At 37.5% G+C, this 19,985-nt stretch overlaps 1 protein-coding gene across 3 annotated transcripts in view; it reads right to left on the reverse strand.

Moving 5' to 3' along the window:
- JMJD1C (jumonji domain containing 1C) overlaps nt 1–19,985 on the reverse strand; it is a 185,643-nt gene that overhangs the window by 81,259 nt on the left and 84,399 nt on the right. For 2 of the 3 annotated variants that reach the window (XM_016185673.2, XM_060192895.1), the window contains exon 3: nt 2,751–2,864. In XM_016185673.2, coding sequence (XP_016041159.1) covers nt 2,751–2,864 — 114 coding nt within the window. Of the gene's footprint in view, nt 1–2,750; nt 2,865–6,539; nt 7,412–19,985 lie in introns of those variants that run through there. The other variant, XM_060192673.1, reaches the window with a different exon arrangement.

Genomic DNA, 19,985 nt, shown 5'->3' on the forward strand with positions numbered 1-19,985 from the left:
TCTTCCCCTCCTCTCTCCATTTCTCTCTGTCCTATCCAACAATGACATCAATAACTACAACAATGTTAAACAACAAGGGCAACAGAAGGGAAAATAAATACAAAATAAAAATAAATAAAAAATTAAAAAAAAAAAAAAAAACATATACCAAGGGTTGAGGAGACAGCCTGATGGTTACAATGACTTTCATTCCTGAAAAGTCCTTAGCACCACCATAATACAAAACTGAGCAGTGTTCTGGTCAAAAACAAAACACAGGCACACATACCAGAAAGTTCTCCTGCTGCTGTCTATTAAATCAAAAACTCTTAAATTCTAAAATTAAGGCAGGCTGGAACCTAAATAAAGAGCTTAGAGCAATTCCTTCTGATTTCTTACACTTAAAGCAAATTAACATTATTTGTGAAACACAATTAAAATGTCACATGCATGTCAACACTGGAAGACATGTCTTCCTCCACTAGAAACTAATTTACCTATACCCAGCAGAACAATATAAATAGTTAAGACGATCAAAATTCACCAAATGAAATCAGACTTTAAGCTGTTCTTTCAAATTTTAGTCTTTTCTCACCGCCATCAGGGAATGACCTTATGCATGTAAAATAACACCACTGAGTATCACTACTGGGGCAGATCTGTTTCATTATTTTGGAGAGAGGGGTGGAAATTATACATCTGTTCTATTAGACATGGAGTTACCCCTCTCCCACCAGCCATCGTGGTGTTCCTGCCAAGAATGGGATCAAATCCAGGGACCACAGTAAGGCACACCTTCCATCTATGAGTGAGTTACCGCCTGAACTCACTGTGCATTTATTATATTTACCAGACCACTGACTGGCCCTGGTCTGTGGTGTTACTGGGCATTGAACCTAGGGCCTTGCTACCTAAAACAGGAAAGGCTTTGTACACAGCCATTATGCTATCTCCCTAGGCCACCTTTCATTTCTTTTTTTTTCCTTTCATTTCTAATACAAAAAATTATTGAGATTAAGGGGTAAAAACCCATAAACACTGTTTTTCATCCATGTAACATTAATAAACATGCACATTTAAGTCACCTAAGCAAGAGGATATTAAAAAAAAACTAATTTCTACAAAATGATTTCACTCCTTCAAATTAAATCCAAGCTGAAACTTCCAAAGTACAAACTGGCAAATACAAGATTAAAACATGTTACCTAGGTTAATCTAGTCTCAGACTGCTAGAAATGAAATGAATTGTAGTAAGGTCTATAGGAAAATAAATGAGAGTTCACAAATGAAAACAAAACAAAATAAAACCTTAGGGAAAAGCTCTAACTTAATCACCACTATTAAATTGGGACTTGGTATGAATTTTCAGCTGCACATATTATAAACAAAGAGCTAAAGCCATTTTGTACAGTGACAAGGCCATTTAATGAAATTAAAAATTAATGTAGAAAGAAATACATACATGTAGACTTCAAAGTAGGAAGCAAGTAACATTTACAACTTATCTCATTTAGGTAGATGTAACAGAAGAAACCTATTAACTACGCTAATTCCCTAGCTATTGTTAACTTCATATACAAGAAATCGGTTGTTCATTACTTTAAACCTCAGTTTTTTCCACAGAAACTAGGTCTTCACATTTTCTTTTTGAAAACCAGTAGCCATCCTAAAATCAACAATACTGACTCTGATAAGCTGGCTTACTCAGGAGAGCACTACGTTGAACGGATAGGCCCCAGGTTCAAGTCTAGTCTCCAGCACTGCAGTGTTTTTTGTTTTTAATAGAGAGAGCACTGCTCATCTCTGGCTTATGTTAGTGCAGGGGATTTACCCTGGGAGCATAGCTATTACGTTATCTCTCCAGCCCAAAATGTAATTTAATTGAATATAAAATATATATTCACAGAAAACAAACTGCATTTTACTTAAAACATTAATAGGCAGCCTGGGAGATGATGCAGTGGCTAGACCTTATAAAACATGAAAACATGAAGTCCTGAGTTCAAGCATCACAAGTACCAGATTGATACTCAGGTTCTCTCTTACTCTCTCAAAATAAACAAATTTAAAAAAAAAAATCACTAGAACTTCACTAGGTATTTTAGAATACATCTATCTGCTGTCTTACCACTTTTGATGAGTTTTCCTTTTCCATGACTATCAAACTATAAAAGCATACTAGAAAATGTTTTTTTTCCAGTTAAATGTATTTAATATATAAATTTCAACTGGGAACTAAAATTTAGAAAACCTACTCAGTGCTTAGATGAAATTCCCACTTGAATTACTATCACACTAAACTGAAATATATGCATATATTAAGAACTAATCTTATTTCATTATAGTAAATGACCTAATTCTTGACTTTTTTTTTTTAACCAGAGCACTTAACAGCTCTGGTTTATGGTGGTGCAGGGGACTGAACCTGGGATTTGAGTCTCAGGCTTCACAGTCTGTTTGCATAACCATGTTATCTACCCCTGCTCTTGACTCTTAAAGTTAGGAACAAAGATAATATAGAACCAGTTGTTTTCCAACCATTCTTACTGAATAGAATGGGAATTTTGATGGTCTATTCCCAACAACAGAATATTGCCCAAACTAGGATTACAGTATAGACTGGCCAAATTAATTATTGATCCTATCATCAAAATTGTTGAATGCTACAGTTCCTTTGCACACCTACATATTAGAGGAAATAAGGTATTTAAGACACTTACATACCAATGAAACTGAACTGTCAGTTTTTAAAAGCAACCTAAATTTCTTACCTGGTAGGGCTGAAAGGCACTATCTTCAGTTAAAAAATCCAGTTGTTTATCTACAAGGAATTCTACCGCAGTGATTGAACTGGGCGTATTTTTTTCAACCAGAGGTCTGAATGTCTGGTAAGAGAAGAAAAAATTCTAATGGTTATTTCTGCTTTAACCTTAAGTATGAGACTACTTACAAATAAAATGTATAGACGTTATAATAATATTTTAAGAAAGCAAGTTTTTATATTGCACACTAAATGCAGTATATCCTAAAGAATTTTAAGAAAAAAATCTATCTAACAGCATATTAAATATGCACTAGTTTATTTTTAGATGGGATATAGTCAACATACACACATATAAAAATTTCTATGGCTAAAAAAAAAAATCATGAAAATATAAATGGGTAGGAGAACATGTTGACTCTAACTCTTCTGTAAAATACTGTAAATATTATCCATATTGTTCATGACTTACAGGCATAATTTTTCCCCAAGTTTATTCACACCAAGGAGGATTTTAAAAGATCAGGATGCATCTGGTCTTTAAACTCCACCCCATGAACTACTCCCGCCCCTGCCCAAAGCACAAATAAAACTCCAGCTGCTTCAATGAGGAGCCTGGGGGAAGGGAGCAGGAAAAGTAAGAGGGGTAAGAAGTACAGCACGGAATTTTCAGTAAAATCTCTATAGGTTTCCAATACTGGGGGGGGGGCGGGGGGTAGAGGAGTGGAGTTGGTGTGGGGGGGTGGTACTGAGGATTCAAAGGTGATTCGATTATTTTAAAGTCTTAGCTTCTACAAAAGAGGATGTAGTCATTTTAGGGTGGACCTAGAGGGTTTGGAAGAGACTAGAAGAAGGAAATAAAGGTTCTCTATGATATATATATTTTTTAAATAAAAGCACTACACTTACTTTCAAATAAACAGCAAGAATAAAAACCAAGTGTCTTACATTCAAAGGTACTGTTGTAAAACTTAAAAAGGAAAGCAAAACTCCACTATTTTAAAAACAGTGACTTTACTTTAAAAGAGCCTAAGTTTAGTAAATGAAATTAACAAGCTGTTTCTAAACAGCAAATAATCACAAGAAATCTTATTTGTGACAGGACAACTTCTGCGACCATTTGGACACAAACCAAAGCATTTGGCACAGACAGTAAAACTCCCCAGGAGATCCAAAGCCATTGTGTTTTCCCCTTCTTTTATTAAGTCTTAAAGAAATATAACATTTCACAAATCACAACCACTAAACTCTGAGGAAAATTTTCTCTTCTTTAGGTCACAGTAATTTTCAAAGGTCAATTTCTACACTTAAAATTCCTTCCCTTATCTCCATTTATTGCAATCTATAACTGCTTTGTAATGCTGAAAAACAAGAACTTAAAAAAAGTTTTATACTATGCACACCATCAAAAAAATTTTGGAGTGAAAAAGCTTTTACACTGCTACTTAGTTCCAGTATTTATTTATGACTAGAAAATCCAATTAGTTAAGACTCTCCCCATGTCCTTTTGATAGATTTGCATGTGTTGAAATTTTAAGTGAGAAGTTGCATTTTCATAAAGAATAAAGGCCTGAATTCTTTAGCTGTCTTATGCTGTCAACTAGTATTTTCCATTTACCAATATTCAATTCCCAAGATTATCACTGTATTAAAACCCCATTATTTTAAATTACAAGTGATTTTAAAGTTCTTATAAAATATACATCTATTTAGACTTACAAGTAATGTGAACCAAAATAAAATATTTTTCACATTATATCCTTGTTTAGTGTTTAGTAAACTACCAATAGAAGACATTGGCAACTTCTCAAGAGGACTTTTAATCCTTGTCCCCCCCCCCCCCAAAGAGTACACCGTCAGCTGGTGAAGGTTAACAAAAATGTTCACAAAGGGTATTATCTAAGTGGCTAAAGATACAATTCAATTAAGTAGAATTTGAAAAAGAAGCTAACTCCTGCCTAAGTGCCTCTTTCTTACGCAAATAATACAGGTGGTTTGCATTTCCTATGAGACCTAGTCATTTTATAATATGAAAAACATTCTTGTGGAGAACCTCCCAGAACCCAGCTTTTAAGGAGGTCAGAGTACGATGGGTAAATTTCTACAGGCCAGCTTATCATTTAAATTACCGAGGGGAAAAAAAAAAGAGTTGGCAGAAGAGTAAAGAAAAATTGCATTTTTAGATATCTAGCTGTAATTCACTGGCAAAATTTAGCTAACAAAAATGTAAAGACAACTTTACAATGATCTATTTATAAAACATGGATACTCAATTCATCTACAAATTTTATAATGTGCAATTATATTTAAACTACCAGTATATTCTAAGCAGGTCCTGATAAAGACTTTTATATGACTTGTTAAAGAAATGCTTCAATTTCAACAGAAACCTTGACAGTGTGTAACTGTTACTGTTTTATGGGGGGGGGGGAGTCAATGTAATTAAAACAGTCTGATTTTTAAGTGGGAAATCAATGACTTCATTATTTTTGTTTCCAACTCATAATCCAAGCTGTTATATGCTTAAGAAGAAAAATATTTTTTAAAAAGTAAATGGATGCTACAGCTTTTATAGTGACTCCGTGGTAAATATTTCATGAATCTAGGTGCACTGGAATGTAAAGAAACTAGAACTCATGCATAGCTAAGTAATTCAAGACTCTAAAGATACACCATTCTATGAGGAACTTCCACTGCCCAAGGGGAAGCAATGACCCCATCTGACAAGAAAGTCGCAGAACAGGCCCTAATGACAAAGATCACTATTCTAGTACTGAACAAAAAGCAAAGGAAATTACTAATTTAAAATTGAATATTAATTGTTGAAACAAAACACTTTAAATGTTATCAGTAGCTTCAAAGTTCATTTAAGGTTCTGTTAAGGAAAGCCTTAGTTTTAAAAAGTCTAAAATCAAAATAAATGCTGAATTAAGAGCTTGCATTTCTAGCAAGGGCCTACCAGGCTATAGGAAGAATGCTCAGAACAACTGTATCCTGTTTGGGGCTCCATGCTGCACCACATTCCATTCACATGAGGAAGAGGCCAGCAGATGAGCCCTCCTCTAGAAAACATTTTTAAAATAAATCAGCTACAGCTCTCAAACACAATTCAGCTGCTCAAAGTTAAAACTCACCATTTAACATTTAGCTGGAAATTCATGGAGCTGATGCCTACAGCCTGAGTTTCTAACAATCTTCCTAATATTAGCATTTAACAGTTCCTTTTTCAAGTAAAAAAAAAACTAGGCTTGTTAACTTAAAAACCCTCTGAAACATCACTAAAGCAAAATAATGAATCAGAAAAAACAGCAATATTTTGAAAGTCAAAATTTACTTTACAAAGAAAAATGGGGGAAAAAAAAACAACCCTGGAGTGACTTAAAAGAACAAAGTCCAAATTCCCACCCAAGCAGGTCTATTGAAAAAACACGGTACTGTTAGAAAACAAGTTGGGGGTGGGGACAGGGCTATACCACACACAGAAACTAAGCCTCACAAAACAAATATTCCCACTTCCCTTAAAACATTACATTCTAAAAAAATAATAATCTGAAACAGCTTGCTGTTGTGCTGTAACACTTTAAACAATCAAACTTTAGTTCTCAAAATCAGTCTTTTCAGCCTTATGAAATCGCCACATACACAATAAGCTCTTGATAAAAATAGTTAATTCTTAAAACTACATACACTAAATCTAGATATATGTAAGAGGCAGTGATCTTAACAACTAAGGCTGAGAAACAAAACCAAATGTAAATTAAGACAAAAGAAAAAGGAAGCAGAAATACACAAACCGTACTTTGTTCTTGAGAATTTTAAAGTATCTTTAAATCTCAGAAATCCACCACCAGGCATTAAAGGTCACAAAGTATAGCTGACGTTTCCATTTTGCTCTTGAGCAATATTTTTTATGGAGCCTAATTTTTTCCTTCAAAACCACAGGCAAATGGCTTTCAAACCCAGCGTTTCCGAGCTCACTCGCAGCGTCGTCATTGTATAGGAAGAAAAGCCAAGACCACAAAACGAAGCAGAGGCTGTAACCTAACAAGTCTCCGACGAGCAAATGACGATTTTCTGTCTGCTCCGGCTTAGTCCTGGCAGTGATGAGGATTACAACTCGCTCTTTGTCATCAGCACAGTCGTGTTAACGACTAAGAAATCCTGCCGCTGAAGCACTCTACTGCATCCTCCGATCTGGGTCAGGATAATTTCTCCCGAGGTCGCTTACATAACCAGTAAGATACTCCAAATAGAGAGAACAGCCATCCATCAGCTGGAGAAAGCTTTTCCCACTGTACCCTGTCTGCGTGGAAACACTGCGGTAGCTTCCAACAGTGCAGACACCCAAATGAGAACGAGTACTTGGCTTCGGGCACACACAGAGAAGGGAAGAGGCGGTGCTCTGTAAACTGTAACTAATCCCCCGTCACAGGTGCTGATGGAGTCACTTCCAGCACGAGTCACATTACTGGTGATTACTCATTTGGCTGCGGCCATAGAGACTGGCTCATAATTTTAACAACAGACAAAGACAGACTAGTGGCGAGACTGAAAGCTCAAGTTTACTGTCTCCTCCACACAGCAAATGCAAATGCCAAGTTTCTGCTTTTCAGATCAACCAAGGTGAGAAAGTGCAGAAAACAAATATGTAAATCCCTCTCGAGTTGGCAAAAAGGAAGCACAACTGTAAACCACCAAAAATATTTTGCATGAAAAAGAAACTTTTTTTGTGGTCCAGGAGCTGGTGCAGTGATAAAGCTTTGGACTCTCAAGCATGAGGTCCTGAGTTTGATCCCCGGCAGCACATGTGTCAGAGTGATAGCTGGTTCTTTCTCTCTCCTATTTTTCTCATAAATAAAATCGTTTAAAGAAAAAAAAAAGAATTTTTTTTGTGTTTTTAAGTAAATAATTTATGTTGTTTAGTTTAATCATTTCTCCTTAAAACCCTGATAGAAAAAGATCTCAGGGGGGAAAAAAAGAATTTTTTAAAAGAATTTATTTATTCATGAGAAAGGACGAGAGAGAAAGAACCAGACATCACTCTGGTACATGTGCTGTCGGGTACTGAACTCAAGACCTCATGCTTGAGAGTCCAATGCTTTATCCACTGCGCCACCTCCCGGACCATGGAAGAAAGCATTTTTGAATTAATGGGTGAAGTAAAATAATAATCTCACAGGCACTCAATTTACAACAAAATTGTTAGTATTTTTTCAGGAAGGTTTAAAGATACATACCTAAAGCTTGTTCATACCTAGAGCTTGTTCTTTATAAGTTACCATCATAAAAAAATATAATTTGAAAATACAAACTGGGGGGCAGGGGAGTTATGCAAACAGACTCTAATGCCTGAGGCAGAGGTCCCAGGTTCATTCCCCACACTACCATAAACCAAAGCTGAGTAATCCTCTGGTTGAGAAAAGGAAAGAAAAAAAAAATAAGGGGCCGAGTGGTAGCACACCTGGTAAAGTGCACACATTACAATGCTCAAGGTCCCAGGGCTCAAGACCCCGGTCCCCACCTGCATGGAGAAAGCTTTGTGAATGGTGAAGCAGGGCTGCAGGTGTCCCTCATCTCTCTCCCTATCACCCCCTTCCCTCTCAATTTCTGCCTGTTTCTACCCAATAAATAAAGATAATAAAAATATTTTTAAAAAGAAAAACTAGCTTTCTGGTGTATTATCTAAGATACACTCCTAACTTCTTATACTTCAGAAGTGCATTGCCCAATATATGCTGCTAGCCACACATGGTGACTAGGCATCTGAAATGTGGTTCACATGAACTGAGATGTGTGCTGAGCATCTAATGTACACACTATGAGTAGTGGGGCCATGGTTAAAGCCCACTCCTAGCCTACACCATACTAAGAAAGCCTTGGTGATGTGTCTTCTCTCTGCTTCTGCCTTATCCCATCCGAGAAAGTGAAAATGTGCATACTAAGTATGAAAAAAGAACATACAGAACTTTTAGCTAAAAAAAATATTTCCAATGGATGTAAATGAAGTCTTACATTATAAGTTATTCCAATATGGAACTCTCAATTTTCAGAAGACTGAAAATATACACTGATTTTTTTTTATAACATGCATACAATCAAAATCATCAATTCATGATAAAAGAAAAAATCTGACTCACCAGGTAAGGTACAATCCCTTTATAACAATTTTAGAAATATATAAAAAAATATTTTCAGAAGTATCAGCTTCATTACATAGAAAACATCAAGTTACTAAAAAGAAAACTACTTTAATTTGGTATACAAGACTAATTTGCATTTATAAAGTTCTCAAAATTTTGTTTCAAAATTGAAAGAAATGGGTACAATTTAAAAAAATTTTTGTTATTTACTTATTTATTGGGTAGAGATAACAGACAGAAACAGAAGGAATGGGGAGACAGGGAGAGAGATAAAGAGATACCTGGAGTTGGGTTTCACCACTTGTGAAACTTCTTCCCGGCAGGTAAGGACTAGGGGCTTGAATCCAGGTACTTAGACACTGTACCCTATACACTCAACCAGGTATGCCACCTGACCCCCGGTGCAGTTTATTCTAAGAATGATAGTAAAATAGAGCTTCACTGAATTGATGGGACTAAGCAGTGACCTCAGAGCAAAGGATTTTAACAAGTACTTGTGGGAGCAGTGTACATGAATGTACATGTTACAGAGCACAGGATCTGGGTTCACATCTCTGGTCCCTAATTTGCAGGGAGCAAAGCATCAGGAATAGTAAAGCAAAGCTGCAAGTGTCCCTCTTTCTCTCTATAAATATATTTCCCCCTTCCCTCTTGATTTATCTGCCTCTATCCAGTAAGTAAAACCTATTTTTTAAAGTAATGATGCTTGAGCCCAGCCCCCACTGCCCTTGAACTAAGCTTTGGTGGTGCTGCTGTGGTGTGGTGTGCTGTGGTGTCTTTTCATCTCTACCTGAAAATGTCAAGAAAAACGAACACTGTAAATATTAAAAAATACACACGAAACATTAGTATTTACTGACTAAAGAGAGAGAAACTGAGATAGTGGAGAGAGAAGAGGCAACTGCAGTGCTGCTTCACTGCTTCGGAAGCTCCCCCTCTGCCGGTGGGGAATGGAGCTTGAACCCTGTTCCTGGCGCATGGTAGCAGCTGCTTTCAACCCAGTGTCACACTGCCCAGCTCCTAAGCCCATACACAATTCTATTTAATTCATGATCACTGAGAAATAAATTTAAGAATTCATAGTCATATAAGCTGCCAAGAAAAGAAACAACCTAGAGAACTATGGCAGTCATTCTGAGTTCCAGAAAAGAAAAAAAAAAATCATGAAATACTATCATTTTGAATACATTTCACTTTTTTTTTTATTTCCATGGTTTGTTGTACACTAAAAAAATATTTTTATATGGGTAGGGGGAGACAGCATGATAGCATAATGGTTATGCAAAGAGACTTCTCATGCCTGTGGCTCTGAAGTATCAGGTTCAATTCCTTGAACTATCATAAACCAGAGCTGAGCAGTACTCTGGAAAAAATTTTTTTTGAAACTTCCTAGTATTCATGTTAGAATCTCACATAAGTACAAGATTGACTATGTATGATTTAAATGTAAACAGTTGTCTTTTTTTTTTCCTCTAGTGCTATCAGTTTCCTACAGAATCAAGCAACAACCCAGAACTACACTTAGCTAACAATTCACCTGTCAAAATATTTACATAGTCCTAGCATACAATAATAAAATAAGATTTTTTTTCTTTTCTTATTCTCCCCACCTCGATTTTTCCCTCCTCCTCTTTTTCTTCTTCTTTTTTTTTAATCAGAACACTACTCAACTTTGGCTGTGTGTATGTGGGGAGGGGCCGTGCGAGGGGGGAATGACAGATGATTGCTGGACTTGTACCATAGTCACTGGAACCTCAGGCATTAAAATAAGCTGTTTCTCCATTACTATAAAGAAATACTATAATGTCAAGACAACATAAGTGAAGGTTACAAAGATGTACATTTATTTGAAAACACTGAATACTCCCTTTTGATAATTAAGTTGGGCTTAAGAACTTGAGTAAGATTTTTTTCCCCCTTGGGGAGAGTGTGAATGCAGTCCTCCACTACCACAAATCAGCCAGAGTGCAATGGAGAAGATCTGCCTTGGGAAACACAGCCTCTCCCTTGCCAGGTTAAGTAGCTAGAAAAAAATTTTAAAATATTTTATTTATTTCATTTTATTGTAAGAGAGACAGAGAGAAAAACCAGAGCATTGCTCAGCTTTGGTTTATGGTGGTGCTGGGGACTGAATTTGGGACCATGGAGCCCAACCAAGCATTAAAGTCTTTTGCAAAACCATTATGATGTTTTTTTTTTCACAGCACCTCTCAGGTAAACTTTTAGTTCAAATAAAAACAGTGAAATAGCAATAAGGAGAGCCCACTTGGTAGCAAGAATAGCTGTTTATTATTTATAGTTTTGGGTGGGGGAGATATAATAATGGTTATGTAAACAGACTCTCACGCCTGAAGCTCCAAAGTCCCAGGTTCAATCCTCTGCACCACCATAAATAAGCCAGAGCTGAGCAGTACTCTGGTGTGTTAAGTTTCCCTGATTGTTTCCTAGTCTTAAAACTCATTATAGATAATAGCTGTCAGCAAAGAGTATCAACATGGAGACTTAGTCCATATTAATCAATTATCTATTATCAATTTAGTCCTTATTAAATTGGTTACACTCGTGGCTTATTCCATCCATACTGGATTAAAGGATGTAATTGAAGAGTCATTATTACTTTTTATTTTTTCAATGGTAGCTGTTCGGGTGGGAGAGTAAAAGATCTTCTCTGGCAGCTAAACCAGGCGAGAGGAAGAGGAAACTACTTCAGGTACTGCCCAGAAATACATGGCTTTGACTTCCTTCCTTTTTAGCTAGTTTCTAGGTTACAAGCTGAATACATCAACAGAGGTGAGAAAGTAAATAGAGGCTAAAAGGAAAGCAACTACACTGTACGGGCTATCCAAAGAAAAATCTGTTCTTTCCAATAAGATCCTTAATGTGCTGATGAGTATTAAAATAAACAAGCATTTTGGCTCATTTGTCCCGGAACATGGGAAAAAGAAGAAAAAACAAAGAAAAAAATTTCTCCTGCTTTATATACAAGTGGGTTTATCTGAGTAGAGATTTTCACCAACAAACACTGTCTAAATTCTATAGCATAAGGGCAGCAAGGTATCTCACTTTGCAAGGTCCCTGCTTTCCCATGTGTGAAACTCAGGTCTGAGTCTAGACCCCACTACAGTGGAGGAAGCTTCTGTACTATGATATCTTTGAACTAAATGCATGTTTGAGGAAGGAAAGATAATGGGCAGGGTAGACAGCATAATGGTTATGGCAAAGAGACTCTCATGCCCGAGGCTCCAAAGTCCCAAGTTCAATCCCCTGCATCATGGTAAACCAGAGCCCATCAGCGCTCTGGTGAAGGGGAAAAAAAAAAGGAAAGATAATTAGGCTGGAAAAGTCATGACATATTTTTGCATAGAAAAATGTGTTACTGACTTTTCTGACAACCCAATAGCTTAAAAAAAACTCCTCTTCCTCTGTCTCTATCTGAAAACAGTTGGCCTAAAGTGATGCAGCCCGAGAGACACCAATGAAATAATTATACTTTTTTATTTTAAAAGGCTTTTTTTAAAAAAAGATTTTATTTACTAACGAGAAAAATAGGAGACATGAGTTGTGAAGCCCTAGTAAGATAGAAGCTAGAACTCTAAAAAAAGGAGTAATTTCTTTTTTACAATTGAAAATAACAGATAATGGGGCCAGACGATGGGACCTTTAATTGGATACACACATTACGGTGTGTAGCCATTCAGGTTCAAGCCCCCAATCCCATCCCCACCTGCAGCAGGGATGTTTCATTTGTGAGTCTCTCTTTCCCTTCTCAATTTCTGTCTCTATCCAAATTAAAAAAATAGACAAATAAAAATTTTAAAAAAGAACATATGCTCAGAGAGTGACTTTTGGTATGTCAAAAACCTTATTTCTAGAAAAAAAATCTTGATTTTCCAATACAGTATTTTTTTTTTACTTTATTATTTATTTGATAGGACAGATAAATTGAGGGGGGAGAGATCTCTCTCTCTCTCTCTCTCACACACACACACACACACACAACGAGAGAGAGAGACAGAGACCGAGAAGAGACCTGCAGTACTGTTTCCTCCTTGCAGGTAGGGATAGGGGCTTGAACCTAAGTCCTAGTGCAAAATACTGTGTGCTCTGCCAGATGTACCAACACCTGGCTCCCAACTTATGAGTTTTATAGTGTAAGATGATATGAATAATTTACTGTTTTTATCCTTGATGTAAGGGCAAGAGGGTAAAGTGTTTCTTTGCCTTCTGCTAAATAAAACTTTGAACTTTATAAAATAGAGGAAAATGAAACTAGAAGTATTGCATAATTATATATTACTGAGAAAAACAATGGAATATAGCAAAGCTATACACTTGATATTTGCTTTACTGACATGTCAACTTTCAAAAAAAATTTCTGTTGAGGAGTCAGGAGGTGGCACACCTGGTTAAGCACACACAATATAGTGCACAAGGACCTGGGTTCAAGCCCCTGGTCCCTACCTGCAGGGGGAAAGCTTCATGAGTGGTGAGGCAGAACTGAGAGTGTCTCTGTCTATCTCCCTCTATATATCCCCTTCCCTTTCAATTTCTCTTTGTCTAATATAAATAAAAGTAAAATTTTGTTGATATTTATTTATTAATTAATGGGAGAGAAAGACTCTAGAGAGAACCAGACCATCACTCTGGCACATGCAATGCTGAGGACTGAATGAGGGAACTTATGATCAAGAGTCCAATATTTTATCCATTGCGTCACCTCCCAGGATACCATAGGAAGGTTTTTTTTTTTTAGTTTTTTAATATATGTTTATTTATTTTCCCTTTTGTTGCCCTTGCTTTTTATTGTTGTTATAGTTATTATTGTTGTTGTTACTGATGTCACCATTGTTAGATAGGAAAGAGAGAAATGGAGAGAGGAGGGGAAGACAGAGAGGGGGAGAGAAAGATAGACACCTGCAGACCTGCTTCACTGCCTGTGAGGCGGCTCCCCCTGCAGGTGGGGAGCTGGGGGCTTGAACCAGAATCTTTATGTCCGTCCTTGCGCTTTGCGCCACAAGCACTTAACTCGCTGTACTACCTACCGCCCGACCCCCCATAAGGTTTTTAAAGCTGTCTTCAGAAAAACAACACTCTAGGGATTGTTAACATACTAAATGAAAGTTAAATTTACTTCCTGCTAAAATAAATACTTCCAATGTCTGAAGTGTACATATGATTTAAAACAAACTAAAACCAAAAGGACAGATGATCACATGATGGCCAGTGGCTTGAACCTGGGTCCTTAGGCATGGTAAAGTATGCATTCTCATGATTCAGAGTGCAATGCTTTATCCACTGTGCTACCTCTTGGACCTCTGTCAGTATGTATGTATGTATGTATGTATTTCTATCTATCTCTGTCCTCCACTTCCCTATTAATTTTCTGTCTCTACCCAATAAATAAAATATTTTTAAAAGATACCTTAAAAATTCTGTTTCTAAGAGTCAAATAAAATCTTTGACATTAATTTGGCTTTAGTGAAAATAAACAATACTATCATTAAGACAATCTACAATAAGTAAGTCAAATACAGACACTCCTTACTCGATGATGTATCCTATTAAGTGTGGAACAGTGTTATTTCTACAAAATATACAAGCCTTAATTCTGAAATATTTTATTTATTTATTTAATATTTATTTATTCCCTTTTTGTTAGCCTTGTTTTTATTGTTGCAGTTATTACTGTTGTTGTTATTGATGTCATCGTTGTTGGATAGGACACAGAGAAATGGAGAGAGGAGGGGAAGACATGAGAGGAGGAGAGAAAGATAAGACACCTGCAGAATTGCTTCATCGCTTGTGAAGCGACTCCCCTGCAGGTGGAAAGCTGGGGTCTCGAACCGGGATCCTTACACCGGTCTTTGTGCTTTGCGCCATGTACACTTAACCCCCTATAAGAGAGATACCAGAGCACCGCTTTAACCTATACAGTATGTGTGTTGAGGAGTATGCAGGGAGGAAGAACCTAACTCTTGATCTCATTGGCTCAAGTTTTATCATAAAATTGTAACTCAAGGGTGGGGAGATAGCTTAATAGATCTGCAAACAGATTTTCATGCCTGAGGCTCTGAAATCCCAAGTTCAATCCCCTGCACAACCATAAGCCATAGTGGTGTGCTCTGGTGAAAAGAAAGAAGAAGAAAAAAGTAACTCAGTAAAATCTTGGGGTTTCTATTCTAATTTCACTACTTCTCTTGCTAGTGTAATCAAATCTATAGTTATTTTCCTCCACTAAATTCTCTAAGTCTTCAAAGTCACCCAGGAAGTTTGGAATCAGCTTCTAAACTCAAGTTAATGATGATACTTTCACTTCCTCTCATGAATCATAAATGCTCTTACATGGCATTTAGAATGGTGCATTTTTTCCAGAAGCTACTCAATTGACTTTGATCAGAATCTTCAAAGAATCACGCCTGTGGAAGGTATAGCTTTATGAAATGTATTTATCTAAGTTATGAAAGGAGAATCAGCTCCATGGACTACAGAATAGATGTTGTAGTAACAGGCATGAGATCAACATCAATCTCTTTATACATTTCTTTTTCTAAAAAAAATTATTTAATTATTCATGAGAAAGATGGGGGGGAAGAGAGACAGAAAGACACAGGGGGTGGGGGGGAGAAAACGAACCAGACATCATTCTGGTACATGTGCTGCCAGGAATTAACTCAGGACCTCATTCTTGAGTCCAATGCTTTATCCACTATGCCACCTCCCAGAACACTCTTTATACATTTCCACCAGAGATCACAGGTGACAATGAGCAGAGAGGTATTTTGAATGTAAACCCTTCCCACTCATGCCTTGCCCCCCTCTTTTTGCAGTTGGTCTCAACAGTGGGCTTAAAATATTCAGTAAACCATGCTGAAAACAGATGTACTGCTATCTAGGCGTTCTTGTTCCATTTATACAGCACAGGGAGAGTAGACTTAGAATTTTCAGAATGGAAAAAGAAACTGGCTTCCTTAAAACCAGTAGCTATATTAGCTAGCAACAACAGAGTAAACTTATCTTTTGAAGCTTTGAAGTCAGGCACTGATTTCCCGTCTCTAGTTATGAAAATCCTAGATGGTATCTTCCAGCAGAGGCTCTTCTGTTTACATTGAAATTTTGTTGTTTAATGTAGCAACCTTCCATAATAATATTAGCTACGCCTTTAGAAAACAAACAAACAAAACAAACTACCAAAGCATAGTTCAAGAACTTCCTATAGACTTCCACATTAAAAAGATGACTTTTGGGAGTCAGGCAGTAGCACAGCGGGTTAAGCGCACGTGGCGCCAAGCGCAAGGACCTGACGAAGGATCCCAGTTCGATCCCCTAGCTCCCCACCTGCAGGGGAGTCGCTTCACAGATGGTGAAGCAGGTCTGCAGGTGTCTATCTTTCTCTCCCGTCTTCCCCTCCTCTCTCCATTTCTCTCTGTCCTATCCAATGATGACGACATCAATAACAATAATAACTACAACATATAAAGCAACAAGGGCAATAAAAGGGAATAAATTTTTTTAAAAAGATGACTTTTTTTAAAAAAAAAGATGTTATTTATTTATTCATGAGGAAAATAGGAGGAGAGAGAGAGAACAAGAACCAGACATGACTCTGGTATGTGCTGCCACAGACTGAACTTGGAACCTAATGCTTAAGAGTCCAATGCTTTATCCACTGTATCACCTTTAGACCACAAGGGATGACTTCTTCAACTTCTTTTTTTTTAAATTTTATTTATTTCCTTTTGTTGCCCTTGTTTTTTTATTGTTGTAGTCGTTGTTGGATAGAACAAAGAGAAATGGAGAGAAGAGGGAAAGACAGAGAGGGAGAGAAAAAGTTAAGAGACCTGCAGACCTGTTTCACCACCTGTGAAGCGACTCCCCTGCAGGTGGGGTGCCAGGGGCTTGAACCAGGATCCTTATGCTGGTCTTTGAGCTTTGCGCCACATGGCTTAGCCCTCTGCACTACCAGCTACCACCCGACTCCCCTTCTTCAACTTCTTAAATCAACCTCTACTAGCTTCAAACTTCTTAGGCAGTTGGCAGTTTTCTTGCCACTCTTAAGTCTTCACAGAACTAGAGCGTTTGAGGTTTTGCTCTAAGGAGTAGGTTTTGGCTTAGGGAGTGAATACTCCAGTGAGCTTGACCTACTTAAACCAATAAATTTTTCTCCATATCAAGAATAAGGTCTTTTTCTTCATTATCATTCATGTGTTCACTGAAGTAGCACATTTATTTCCTTAAATAACTTTTCCTGACCCAGAAGGTGGCGCAGTAGGTGAAGTGTTGGGACTCTGAGGCATGAAGTCCTGAGATCAGTTCTAGTATTAGATGTGTTCTGTCTGTCTTGCTTCCTCTCCTCCTCTTCTCTTCTTTCTCTCATTAATAAATCTAAACAAAACAAAACCTCTTTGCACTCACTATTTGGCTATTTGATGCAAATGGTCTAGTTCTCAACTTACCCTGTGTTTCCCACTAAGTGTAATTATTCTTAGCTTTACATTTAAACTGGGACATGTGTTAACTCTTCACGTTGAAGATTTAGAACTCACTGTAGGGTTATTAACTGACTTAATTTCAATATGGTGTCTCATTGAATATGGAGCCTGAATAGAGGGCGAGGTGGGGAACAACTAGTTGATGGGATAGTGACAGCACAGCACAAAACAACATTTATCAGTTAACTTCACTATTTTATATGAGTGTGGTCCATGGGTTCCCCATATCAATTAAAATAACATCAGGGAGTCGGACTGTAGCACAACAGGTTAAGCACAGGTGGCACAAAGCTGGTTCGAGCCCCCGGCTCCCCACCTGCAAGGGAGTTGCTTCACAGGTGGTGAAGCAGATCTGCAGGTGTCTGTCTTTCTCTCCCCCTCTGTCTTCCTTTCCTCTCTCCATTTCTCTCTGTCCTATCCAACAACGATGGCATCAATAATTACAACAAGGGCAACAAAAGGGAATAAGTAAATAAATAAAAATTTTTTTAAAAATAACAACATCAAAGATTACTGATCACTTGATCTATGAAGGGCAGGAAAGTGGTGCAGTGGACAATGTGATCCCTAGCATCACTTATACCAGAAATGCCAGTCTCCCCCCTCCTTCCCCACTTCTCCACCTCCTCCCAAATTTACCCAGGACTAGTCCACGTGGAAAAAGCATACACTTCTGCAGTACAAGACTTTGTAATCCACAGATCATTTATCTTTAGGTACAAAGGCAAATGTACTTTTATGTAAATGGGAGATAATACAATATTGAATCAACTCAACCATAAGAGTAAAGCAAGTGTTAACAAGGTTATAATGCTAAAATCACAAAAGAAATTCTTTTTAAGCAAAAACAAAATTTCTGATAGTCTTAAAATCCTGTCAAAAATAGGATCCCTGCAGCTGGAGAACTGACTCCAGTGGTTGAGCCTCAGACTTTGATGCCTAAAGCTCCTGGTATTGCATGTACCACAGTAACTCGCTGGCTTCTCTGTTTCTCTCTACCTCGTGCGAGACTACTTCTCTATGTAGCAATTAAAATAAATCTTTTAAAATATTTTTTATTTATTATTGCATATATATATAGAGAGAAATTGAGAGGAGAGAGACAGAGAAGGAGAGAGACAGAGAGACTTCTAAATCCCTCCTTCACCACTTTTGAAGCTTTCCCCCTTCAAGTGGGGACCAGGGGCTTGAACCCAGCTCCCTGCACACTGTAATGTGTGCGCTTAACCAGGTGTGCCACTGCCTGGACCCTATGGCTTATGAATTTAAATTTAAATTATATTATCTATATATTTATATATATCTATATCTCTACATATAGATATATATGGAGAGAGAGCAAGAGAGAGAGAGAGTGAGAGAGAGAAAGTGACTATATCTCCTTACTGGTTTTATTAATTTCCATCTGGTAAACATGTTTCTTATGCAGCAAAAGTTAACAAGGCTCTACAATCATTTCTTCATTACCTCCTTGTTTTTCAAAAACTCTGATGGTGCCAGCAGAAATCTTGAAACTGATTTGTTTTTTTTTTTTTACCAGAGTACTGATCAGCTTTGGTTGATGGTGGTGCAGGGGATTGAACCTGGGACTTTTGAGCCTCAGGCTTGACAGTCTGTTTGCATAACCATTGTGCTATCTACCCCTGCCCGAAACTGGAATTTTCAACTAACAAGGGGGGGGTGTCACAATTCCTATTAAATCTGACACTGGAGCTATTTTGGTTATTAAAAAAAAAATCAATATTTTTTAGGTGATAATCATCACTTACAACAAGTAGTATTTAGACTCAAAATGTGGTACAGCATCGAGGGTAGAGTCCCCAAATTTAATCCTTGGCACAGGATTTGTCAGAGTAGTGTTCTGGCCTTCTCGCTAATAAGTAAATAGATAAATTACACACACACACACACACACACACACACACACACACACACACACACACACACACACACACACACACGGCTGGGTGGTGGCACACATAGTTGAGTGCACATATCACACTACACAAGGACCTGGGTTCAAGGCCCCAGTCCCAGCTGCAGGAGAGTTTCATGAGTGCTGAAGTAGTGCTTCAGGGGCCTCTCCCCACTGCAATTTCTGGCGGTCTCTATCCAATAAATAAATAAAAATAATTTAAACTTTTAAAAGAAATTTACACATAGGGGTCAACATGTTAAAAAGTAATGCAGAAGTTATGAGAGTTTCAACAATGTTAAGCACTGATAATATATGACAGCATTTTTTTAAAAGATTTTATTTATTTATTAATGAGAAAGATAGGGGGGAGAGAGAGAGAGAAAGAACCAGACATCACTCTGGTACATGTGCTGCCACGGATTGAATTTAGACCTTGAGAGTCTAGTGCCTTAGCCACTGTGCCACCTCCTGGACCACATGACAGCATTTTTTAATATCATGCAAGAAATTGATGCCAGGGCCTACAGGCTGTTGCTAACAATCACAAAAAACCAGAATAATAGGCCCATAAGTCATCAGTTGTTAAATGCTCTCAGAGCTAGGTCTGAATTTCAGTCAGCTTTGGGAACCACTGCTTTAGGTAATCTTGGTGTGAGAACATGTGACCCTGAGCAAATACATACCAGGATACAGTGCTC

The sequence above is a fragment of the Erinaceus europaeus genome, chromosome 1 (assembly GCF_950295315.1).
Source record: "Erinaceus europaeus chromosome 1, mEriEur2.1, whole genome shotgun sequence".
NCBI lineage: Eukaryota > Metazoa > Chordata > Mammalia > Eulipotyphla > Erinaceidae > Erinaceus > Erinaceus europaeus.